The following is a 12,122-nucleotide window of genomic DNA, read 5'->3' on the forward strand; positions in this document are numbered from 1 at the left end:
TTCTTTGTGACTTTCACCGTGCCCCTTCAAGCCTACATATACTGAACATTACAAAGTACATAACGCTTCGTTAAGCAAATAAGAAATTATGTGGCCTACAATTGTCGCAGAGGACGTGAATATATTTAGTTTAAATTTGCAGCCAGTGCATGTACTCGTTGGTTTTAGTGCAATCGTGACGTGATACAGGCTGATCGAGAAGTCGTTCCTAACCAATTCATCAAACAGCCCAGTTTATTGCACACAAAACAAGGAAAAAAATGCAAGAAGCTTAGAAATGCACACCAATATTGGGCTGTTTGCATGTGCAACGTCCAGCGTAAGTGTGCGTGCGTGTAAGGTCTTTGACAACAGTAACCACACAAAAGACCCGCCCTGGTGGCTTAGTCAGTAGACATTTCGGCAACTGATGCCAAGGAGGCGGGTGAGATTCCGTCCACGGCGGCTGCGTATCGATGTAAGCGAAGCGTAAGGAGCCCTTGCAAACTGCGATATCACTGCAGGTAAAAAGCAACAGATGGCTGAGATTTTTCGAAGGACTCCGCAAACCGCGCCTCGTAAGCATGAGCCGCTTTGGGACGCCAAGCTCATTAACGAACAAGAACAACGAGCTTTGCAACAGGGTTTTCTTCTTTCCGGTGTAGTGGAGCTATCATGTTGCCTTTTATTAACCTTTAGACATGTACATGTTAAGAAGAACCGCGACCTCATCTTTCGGGACCTTTTGAGTATTTACAGGTATCGTAACGTGTAAACAGCACGGCTCAGAGGCAAACCCTGTTGGCTGTCATATTTGGAAAAATATTGTACGTCAAGAATTTTTTAATAACATTGTTTATTGCCTCAGGGCATTTTAGAATATGTAAAAACATACTCCTTTAGTTTTCGTTTACATATTTCATTATGCCCTGAGGTCCAGATTTTTTGCCACACTTCTCTACGTTTTTAGCGGAGTGCTTGGTCATACGGCATGAGAACAACTCTTCTAGTCACACACTCAGCAGAGTGTCACTTCCTGAAGACGTTCTTTGTAGCAACTAGCTTACGTGTAACAAATATTTTCATCACTTCGTAGGCCTATAAAGAAACAAAAGTTTAGAGCCAACAGGTTTGGCAGCTTAAAAAAAAAAGCTAAATAAAGAAACGTATTATGTACAGAAATCGTTGCTGTAAAGCTGTGCTTCAACGTGCATTTCACTTAAAAACACAGGAGAACGTCCCGCATGTGAAATTTAGGGGCTTAAGGAGTCCTACCCCCGCAGTGGCAGAAAGCCATTGTGCTACCATGCTCGTCCCCTAGTCACCGATTTTTTCAGTCCTTGATCGGCTCCACACAACGAATCCCTACAGTCGTACCGAAAGCGAGATGAAACGCGGCTTGCTAGTTCCCACACTTCGCATTTGGATCATTGGCGCCACTTTTTAAGCAATTTCGGGATCGTTCAGCCGAAAACCCGTCGTCGTACCCCACAAGTGAGATAGCGCCTAAAGAGGCGAAAATGAAGGCCCCGTTGTGCTGTGCGATGTCGGTGTACGTTAACGAACCTCGGGTGGTCGAAATTTACAAAGCCCTTCACTACGGCATCCCTTATATAGTCTGAGCCACTTTGAGACGTTAAACATCATAAACCTAAACCTAAACCTAAAACTAAACAAAAACATGCCGTAAAACGTGTCGTAAAAATCACGCTCGTGATTTCGAAAATATGAAACCTGTTACGCAATCGCTCTTCGTGCAGCGTTCAGTTTGATGTTGCACCATTTCTCTTCCTACTCAGCATCGCGTTTAGAAAACCTAGTAAAAGGCTAGTCTGCGATAGGGATTCGAACCGCCGACACATGTACCTCTACTTTGACGCTTAAATTTTAAGTGTTGCCGTCCACCGAGAAATGAGAGAGATACCGGGCTTTTTGCTATCTTCTAGAACGAAGTTGACCAAAAATGTAAAAAAAACGTCGGATTGAAAGGCCCTTTTGTAACCACTATTGAGTTGGCTCTTAAAGCGAAACTTCAGTGTTCCTCTAATATTTTAACCCACAGCGCTACGCAAGCTTGGGTGCACACAGTCGGTGTCCTGCCACAAAAAAGAAACCTCTGCAACTTAGGTGTACAGCTCACTCACCAATGAATAGTTTGCAGTTCTGACATAGAAGCGTCAATTTCTGTTGTATCTGTGCAGTTTATTTTCACTGTTTTGATCTTCCTTGCTTTCCCCTCATTTCTACTTTCACGCAAGTTGTACATAAACTGTTATCCACTTCCTAACAAGCCATCATTAGATGGCTTGTTAGGAAGTGGATACCAGCTTATGTACAACTTATGTGCATTTGAAGTATAATGAAGTATAGTGAAGTAGACCAATGCACCGCTGATTGGTAAGCTACATAAAGGTGTTTAGCGCAGACGCTGCATTGCTTAAGGGTCTTCTACGTATTGCATTACCGCACGCTCACCTGAAAAACAAGCAGTACACTGCCAGAGCGACTACCAGAAGGCCCAGCACACCTGCTACAATGGTAGTTATGAGGTTGCTGCTAATGACGATTTGCTGGCGCTCTGATCCTGAAAAGAAAGCACGGTATTCTTTAACCACATGAGCACTTGTCTGCAATTTTTGGTCGCGTTTTCAGTGCATACTTTGCGACACTAGACGTTATAAAGCGACACAAATCAGAGTTGTTCCCGCGCATCACAACGGAAGTATGTTACAGCCTCCCCGCAGCTTTCTTACATGAGAAGACCGCAGATTGTGGGGCCGAATTTCTACTGCCTGTAGTGGTGGCAACAACAAACAATTAGATATGGTTTAGCTCTGGTTAACCCTAGTGAAATTGCGAAAGCAACGGCGGAAGCCTCTTTTGCCTGCTGCATTATTCCCCTATCACTCACTATCAGTGCAAGGTGCTAAATTATAGGGGACACTTAAGGTCATACTTTAAGGGTATGACGCGAGAGCGTAAGCTACCAGCCCACATATAGTCACTTTTCAACAATTCGTATGGACGTGCCTGCTTGTCGTAGGGGTAACGAGAATGCAAGCGGTTCTGTCAGGCTGATTCTGATATCACTCTCCCATATGAAAGGAGCGACCCGAGTTGGCAGCTCCTGCCCGTGGCATAGAGGTAACGCGAATTCAAATGTCATGGCAGGGTGATTTTTTTTTATGCGGAGACCGTAGCTGCGTATCTTCACGGTGGAGCTGCGGCCACTTAAGGTCTCGCTTTGGATGTCGTAATATTGCTTTCGCAGTAAAAACGTGGAAGCTATGTACCACCGAAGACACAGTCATCAACACGCGTCGACACGGACAAAGGGTTTACATGAACGCTATAAAGTCGGGTAGAGTCGGCCTATCGGCATGAAAAGCTGTGGTCTGGCTTATGTATACGCTGGGGTGTGGAATTAAATACATTCGAGTTGGGTTGAGATAGCCCGGTCGGGTGGGTTGGCTCGGTCCAACCAGCTGGCGATGAGCATGTTAATGCCAACAAGTTGAGCCCGCGCTTCCCTCTAGTCTCCTCGCTTGTCAGCCACAGCAGCAGCAGACGGCACGTTGACTTGTTCGTCGAAGCATTCCTCGCCTTTCTGCGAACCCGCCTCGATGCAAGGTGCAACAACGATGTCAACCTGACAGTAGAGGCTTCATGTAATTCCAGACAAGTCGGGCTCACTTAGCCCAACATCTGGTTCCCCATGAATCGACCCAATACGTCGAGCTCATGTATTCAAGGCTGCAAAAAGTGAAGCCTCATCGTGATGCGTAATAAGCAACTGCGGCAGGCTGTCGCAGAATGCTACCGGAAAGAGAGAAAGCAAATTAAAAATCAAGCGGAAACCCCGGCGAGGCAAGCGCATAGATGTCCTTAAGGCCAAATGACAGATAAAATGCGAAGCAATGAGCCTAATTCAAGAAGCTTGCTTTTAGAAGATATTAAAGAGGGCAAGAAAATGAATGTATCCAGGCTATAAAACGGGGGCACGAGTGGTTTGTATTCCAACACTCGGCTGCGCACGGCAGCAACATTAGCTCGCGTCTCCAACTATCGATGTTTGCAATTGAAGACGCTTCTTCCTCCTCTGCTTAACGCGTGCCGACGTTGCAATACTGAACGAAAAAAAATTGAGGAACGCTTAAGCTCCACCTTTAAGGGTTTGACGCGATGTCGTAGGCTACCAAACCACATATATAAAGCACCACTTCAACCAAGCCGTGTAAATGTGCCGGCGTGGCCTATAGGGGTAACGAGAATGCAACGGCCCTGGAAGCTGGTTCTGATATCATCCTCCTATAGGAAAAGGGCCCGAGTTGTCAGCTCCTGCGAAACGTTACATCAAGGTGCAACCACGCTGATGCCTAGAAAACCTGACGTAATGTAGCTTTCGCTACGAAACACTTATCGCGACTTCACCCCTTCATAACCCAGTGCACGCCACTCTTGTTATACATAAGCCCGACGCTAGAGGTTCGAGTCAAGACGAGCCCGTTGTTGCAATGAGTCATCACGACCCGCGCGTCAGCTTCTACATGCTCCTCGCCAGCGAGCTGGTTTAAACATTTGGGTCGCCGAACCTGCACCCTCTAGTAAGGCTGACTTAGCCTTACTTGACGGTCGTTTTGCTCGACACATCAACGTATACTTGAACCCAAAAGCTCGTTTTCATCCCGATAGGTCGACTCGACGTGACTTCGTCAAGTTAACATAAACTCTTCGCTCTGGGCGCAAAGTAAAAAGGTCGCCCTGTTGCCAAATTAAACGTCAAAGTATGGTCTCCAGAAATACTTCCTAGTCTCCCGTCTCGCGCCTACCGATAGGTCATCCCAGTAATGTATGCAGCGGTGGCGCTGTACGCAGTCGGAGCGGGGTCGGTCGACGGGCACGTACGAGGTGAAGCCGTCGGCCACGCACGGCTGGGCTCGCTTTCGTTGGCCTCTGCATTCGTTAATAATTTTTGAACAATAATAGTGTTTCATATAACCAGAGAGGATTGCAGTTTGACATTGCTGCTCATTGCATATTAACCGCCTTAAAGTTCTGAATGTGGCAACAGCAATTCAGCATTTATTTTGCTCTCGCGCAGTGCACGGGACTATGAAAGATATATGCGCGCTAGCAGTTCTTTTCACATTATATTCATGCGGCAGGTGCAGTGTACGCGTGATTATAACTTATATATACGAACACAATTTTTTCCACTGTCTTTACTAACATCCTATCCTGCTTTCATTTTCTGCAATATACCCATTCGCTTTTATTTCTTACGGCTGCCGTTCAGATAGCCTACGAGTAAACGGCAGCTATCGTGACTCGCACCTGCATTTTGTTTCCTTTGTTACTTGTTAAATCGCCACCCCTACTATTACTACTGCTGTTCTCTGCAACATATGGGTATCAAACGAATTGACTAAAGTGGTTTGGTTTGTGGGGTTTACGTCCCAAAGCAGCTCAGGCTATAAGGGACACCGTAGTGGAGGGCTTCGGAAATTTTGACCACATGGGGTTCTTTAACGTGCACTGACAACGCACAGCACACGGGCGCATTGCTTTTCGCCTCCACCGAAAAGCGGCCGCCGAGGCCGAGATTCGATCCCACATCCTTGGGAACAGTAGTCGAGCGCCGTAACCACTGCGCCACCCCGATGGGGTAATTGACTAAAATAGTAATGCAAATACGGAGTAATACAAAAACGTTTGGACGAAGTTATATTTATTAAAGGAAACACAAACACAGCCCCGCTTTTTCCTTCCTTCTTGCGCAAGCCCTGTCTTCCGTGAATACTTAAATACCTAACTGGAGCATTAACTTGCGTAGTGAACTTTAGCGTCGATTGGCACAATTTGACTGATCAGCCCTATCATAACGTTAATTCTACGCCTCACATCTGTACAAGCAGTTTACTAAAAAAAAGAACGTCGATTGCGTTTCTCTATATATTTTTTGGCTTGATCTATTTCGTTTTTTTTTTTCATTCTAATAAACCTTTACTTCAACTTCGCTGCACTTTTTCTAAAAACCCGCATCTCTGAGACGCCAGCTTCACCGTCTGTTTCTTTTCCGCCTGGAGACAAGTTTCGTCCCCGGTCCCCTAGCTCCCACTTGTTCAATCCTTCAATTTTTGCCACCACATATACGCGGACCGTTTTTCATTCATTCATTCATTCATTCATTCATTCATTCATTCATTCATTCATTCATTCATTCATTCATTCATTCATTCATTCATTCATTCATTAATGCATACATTCATTCATTCATTCACTTTGTGTCTGCTTCAAGCCGCATCACTCGCCGTTCGTGTCGTAAGGTGTGGTTTTAAGTTTGCAAAACAGCTGTTTAGAGCAGACGATGCATTCCAGTCGGTGCTGTTTGTAAGAGAACGAACATGACCTTGGTTATGCGTTCAACATTCACTCTGTTGTCAACGGTACCGCAGCTCAAGAAAACTACGCCTAGTAAGCAAGCTTAACTTAAAGCGTTCCCCTTGACGCTAGTAAAGGGCGTACAATATCGAAATCGTCGACCATCCACAGCATTGCCGGCCTGCAGCAACATGAAGGCGGCGATGAGGCCCACGGCGTTCCGACTGCGTGCAGTACCATCGCCGCATGCATTTCCAAGGAGGAGCAACCTTTCTCAAGAGGGAGGAGCGCGGAGCAGGGACGAAAGCTAGCCTTCCCATGGACCATAGTCAAAGGCAGGCCGTTTATACTTGTGCACAGGTTTCTGTGGCTCTACAAACAAGGCTTGGCAGGAGAGGGTAGGTGATATATCTTTGTTACTGTGCGTGAAGGCCATTGTTCGGGATAAGGGTGCAGTTGGGCAATGAACCAAGTTGACTGTCTGGAGCCGCAAGGTAGCACACATCCCAGTCATGCGACATATGTGCTTAATATATGTGGATACGAGGGAGATGCAATGGCTTGACCTTCAGTGCAGTTAAGTTGGGCCTTAAGGTATTTAACCATTTCACTGATAAAAAGTTTACAATACAACGGATACCAGGGCTGCCAGACTCTAAATACCTCGGGGTATGAATTAAGAAAGGACAGGTCTACGTGGGAAAAACATGAACAAGCCACCAGGGCCGCCGCCCATCGAAAGGACGGCGGGATGCAGCAGTAACGAAGCTCAGGGCATTATGGGGGTACAACAAATATGAAGTACTTAAAGCGGGTGCTTGAAAAGGAGTCATGATACCAGGGCTTACCTTCACGAACGTGATTTTGTGCTTAAGTGCAGAAGTCCAGTCGAGGTTAGAAATAAATCAGAGATCTGAGGGAAGGTTAGCACTTAGAGCCCACAAAAACTACAACCGAAGGAGTACAGAAAGATATGGGCTGGGTGTCCTTCGACGTATGAGAGGCTCAGAGAAAAATATTGTCACGCACTTCCCGCGGTCCTTATTGAAGGAAGATGAGGTTTGGCGGAATAAGCAGAAGAGGACGAGCAAGCTGAGTCTATCCGCTGTGGTGTGCTACCAATCTCCAGCGCATCCTAACATCTGTGTAAATAAACCTCGTAACAAGTGTGGTGGAGTTTGCGGGCTACAGATCACCACGGAACCTCTCCTACTTCGCCGAAGCAGAAGAATTGCGGGGATACCCTCCCCCCCCCCCCCCCTACGGACGGAGATGGCGCAAGCAGATGGTTCAATGCAGCCCACGCCAGCAGCTCAACCGACCACCGGACAGCCTTATCGGGAACCCCGGCATTTCTATGGCAAGCCCGGGAAAGACCGTGGATGACTGGCTCACCCACTACAATCGGGTGAGCAAATACAACCGCTTGGATGCGAATACCAAGTTGGCGAATGCGGTATTTTTTGTTGAAGAAACTGCTCTAACATGGTTTGACAATCATGAAGCACCCCTTACCACCTGGGATCGCTAAATAGAAGAAATGAGAGCAGGATTTGGCGATGCCGATGCTCGAAAAAAGAGCGCCGAACAGACTCTAGCTTAGCGAGCGCAAGTACCGGGGGAGACCTGCACAACTTGTATAGAAGTCCTCAAGCTATGCAGAATAGTTGATGCTCGGATGACTGAGGAAGACAGAGTGGGTCACCTCCTCAAAGGAATCGCGCAAGACGTGTACAACTTTCTTATCTGCAAGGACGATTTGAATATCACCGCTGATGTAACACGACACTGCCGCACGTTTGAATGTTTGAAGCGACACCGTATCATTCCGAAGTTTGATCGCTTGCCTGATTTAACAACTGTCGCCAGTGTGGATGTGTCGAAAACGACAAGCACGGCAGATGCAATTCGACAAATCGTCCGCGAGGAGCTTCGGAGGCACCAAGATATTGGGGGCCACGTCAGACCCTACAGTAGCACCTCTTCGTCAGACAATAGCCCATCGTCTACTTGCTATCCTCCCTCTGTTACGTCTCCTTCGGACACCTGACGCTCTGCTGCTCATCGCTCGAACATCCAGCCTCTCACCATCGTCCTCCTCGTCGACTACATACAGAACATGAAGCGTTTAATCCAAGCGACGATGAGCTTTACTCATCGAATGAACGTGAGGCGCCAGTGTGTTATGCCTGTGGAATGATCGGCCACATTTCGCGTTTTTGCCGCAACCGCCGTCCGTACTAGCAGTATCGCCGACAGTGGGTGAACTTCCGTACAAGGTTTTCTGTTGACAATGATGATTCATATAGAAGAACACCTGGCCGGAGTGAGTACAGAGCAACAGCTAGCCGACAAGAACGCAGAATGGCGCTAAACCGAAACGAATCACCGGCCTCTGACCCTAACCTGACACCACCATCTCGGCGCCTACGACGCTCCCCTTCTCCCCGACGACGGTCGCCACCTCCGGGAAACTAGTGAGTGCGGCCAATGGAGGTGAGGTCACAAATGATTCTAGTTTATCCATGCCTCTGCCCGTTTTGATGTTAAAGAACCGAATTGAAGTGTTTTTGGACGGTGTACGTGCTATGGCGTTGTTGGACACAGGTGCAACCATTTCTATTATAAGTCTCGCTTTTAAAAACTGCCTTGGTCGTAAAATTATGTTTGCTTGGGATAGTGCGACAACATTGTGTGGTGTTGGCGGCGAACCGCTTGACCCACTTGGAGTCTGTTCCGCGAATCTTGTTATCGCCGGCCACACATTCCGAACTGAATTCGCTGTACTTGCTTGATCAACACATGACGTAATTCTTGGACTCGATTTCCTAGAACAATATGGGGCCACTCGATTTTCGCAATGGAGACTTTTCTGTGAGCACTCGAATTGAACCTGCTTTGCGTGAAAATTCGCGGACCAGTCCTAGCACGCTTTCTGTTTCGCACGACATAGTCATTCCTGCAATGTCAGCAGTGTTTATACAAGTTGTTAGTTCAAGCTGTGCCAGTGACGCGTTCGACGCTGTGGTTGAACAACTCACCCTCAACTGCGCGAAGAAAAGTATTCGGATTCCCCGCTGCGTCATCTCTGTCACGAATGACCATTCTTCTTTGTGGACGACTCATTGCTCTAACGAACCTGTTGTATTACTACGTGGTCTAAAACTTGCCAACTTTGACGAAGACAGTTTTAAATCAGCGGCCGTGCTGAGCAAAGGCATTTCCCACCCTACCGCATGCTCAGAAGTAGATGAGACAAAATTTCTCGCCATGATTAACATATCCCTGCCAAGAAGTGACCGTCACAGTTTAGTGGAAGTTCTGGCGAAACATACTGCGACTTTCGATTTCTCTCGTGACTCGCCACCATGGATTCCCGTTTCCCGTACTCAGCACCGAATCAATACTGGGACTGCTGATCCAATCCGTCAGAAGCCTTAACGTGTATCCCCATCAGAGCGCCAAACAATCGAAGAACAAGTTCGTAATATGCTGCATGAGGGCATCATTCAGGAATCGTCTAGTCCGTGGGCTGCCCCTGTGATTCTAGTCAAAAAAAAAAAAAAGATAGCACATGGCGATTTTGTGCTGATTATCGACGGCTGAATACTGTTACCAAGAAGGACGTGTTTCCCCTGCCACGTATTGATGACGCCACTGATTGCTTACATTCCGCCTCCTATTTTTTCTCAGTCGACCTGCGATCAGGCTATTGGCAGATCCCCATACACCCGGAAGATAAAGAAAAGACAGCATTCATCACCCCAGACGGGCTGTATGAGTTTAATGTGATGCCGTTTGGATTATGTAACGCTCCAGCCACGTTCGAAAGATTCATGGATATAGTTTTGCGCGGACTGAAGTGTCACATTTGTCTTGGAGATTGTCTTGGAGTGTATTGAGAAAGCTGGTCTGGTACTCAATTCCAACAAATGTCGTTTTGGAGAACGCCAGACTGAGCGTAATTACACAGTAACTGAACAGGAATACTTAGCTGTTGTATTCGGTGTACAACGGTTTAGGTCATATCTTTATGGATGTGCATTTAAAACTGTGACGGACCATCATTCCTTATGTTGGCTTGCAAACCTTCGTGACCCCTGTGGACGCCTTGCGCGGTGGGCTTTGCGCCTTCAAGAATTCAGTTTTACTGTGTCTTTTAAGAGTAGTTGTAAGCACGGTGATGCTGACTGCCTGTCATGGTTGCCACTTGAAACTACTGATTGCGACAATGAGGTCTTGGATGAATGTATAGCTGCTATCTCTACAAGTTTCCCCGATGTTGGTGAATTCAAGATTGCGCAGCGGAACGACAACGCGTTGGCGCCACGTTTTGATGCCGCAAGTTCCCGGAACCCTACGACCTCATTCTGCATTCGTGACGGTGTACTATACAGGAAGAACTACTCGTCAGTAGGTGCGCGGCTTCTTCTGGTAGTTCCTACAAGTCTTAGGTGTCAGGTTCTTCGGGTAATGCACGACGATGCTACAGCTGGACACTTGGGTTTCACGAGGACATTGCATAAGACTAAGGAACGTTTTTATTGGCCGAACATGCGTCAAACTACGCAACGTTATGTGGCCAGCTGCCTCCAGTGCCAGCGTTTCAAGCACCCAACCTTCTCACCGCCGGGTCACCTTCAGCCTACAACGCCACCACGAACCCCATTCGAACAGGCGGGAATTGACCTCCTAGGACCGTTTCCCCGTTCCTCTAACGGAATCCGCTGGGTCATAGTGTGCGTAGACTACCTTACACGGTACTGTGAAACTGCTGCTATACCGTCAGCCACTGCTTTTGATGTCTCGGCGTTCCTCCTACAGTCTATCCTTCTTCGACATGGGCCTCCTCGCGTGCTAATAAGCGATCGTGTCCGACAGTCACGGCCGACGTTCTAGAAAAACTTATTCGCCTCTGCTCCTCCCATTTTCGCCATTAAACTCCTTACCACCCACAAACAAACGGTCTTACCGAACGCACCAATCGGACGCTTATCAATATGCTCGCAATGTATGTCGACTCCCGCCACAAAAACTGGGATGAAGTCCTTCTGTTTATAACATACGCATTTAACACTGCTAAGCACGAAACGACAGGCTACAGCCCGTTTTTTCTTCTTTATGCACGACCTCCACGAAGCACTTTGGACACGTTTCTGCCTTTCTCACTCCCTGCTGAAACTTCACTAGCGCATACTCTCTCTTTGGCTGAAGAAGCTCGTCGACTCGCTAGACTTCGCACTCTAGCCTCCCAGGAACGCTACATGCAACGCTACGACAAGCGTCATCAAGATGTTAATTATGCCCCTGGTGACTTGGTGTGGCTTTGGACGCCGTTGCGTAAGCGCGGCTTGTCCCAGAAACTGTTGCACCACTATACTGGCCCTTTCGTTGTACTGGAACGCCTCAGCGCAGTAAACTTTGTAGTCTCTCGCCTGACCACCCAAGGGCTTCGTTCTCGGAAGACTCAAGTAGTCGACGTGGCCCGCATGAAGCCCTTCTATCAACGTGACGAACCTTGACTCGCCCAGCGGGCATCGGCAGTGTCACGCACTTCCCGCGGTCCTTATGGAAGGAAGGTGAGGTTTGGCGGAATAAGCAGAAGAGGACGAGGAAGCTGAGTCTGTCCGCTGTGGTGTGCTACCAATCTCCAGCGCATCTTAACATCTGTGTACATAAACCTCGTAACAATATTATACGAAGAATGCTTCACGAAAATGGACGCCACTAGATGGGAAGCTAAAGTATATAAATACTTACAC

The 12,122-nt window shown here is 47.5% G+C and overlaps 1 protein-coding gene across 1 annotated transcript in view; it reads right to left on the bottom strand.

Annotated features, from left to right (window-relative positions):
• Window positions 1–12,122, bottom strand: part of LOC146200598 (receptor-type tyrosine-protein phosphatase epsilon-like) — a 169,194-nt gene that overhangs the window by 139,856 nt on the left and 17,216 nt on the right. Inside the window, exon 5 of the mRNA XM_084595572.1 lies at window positions 2,455–2,563. Within this exon, the coding sequence (XP_084451698.1) occupies window positions 2,455–2,563 (109 nt within the window). The remainder of the gene's footprint in view (window positions 1–2,454; window positions 2,564–12,122) is intronic.

The sequence above is a fragment of the Amblyomma maculatum genome, chromosome 2 (genome assembly GCF_055883805.1).
Source record: "Amblyomma maculatum isolate TAMU_Amacu chromosome 2, ASM5588380v1, whole genome shotgun sequence".
NCBI classification, from domain to species: domain Eukaryota; kingdom Metazoa; phylum Arthropoda; class Arachnida; order Ixodida; family Ixodidae; genus Amblyomma; species Amblyomma maculatum.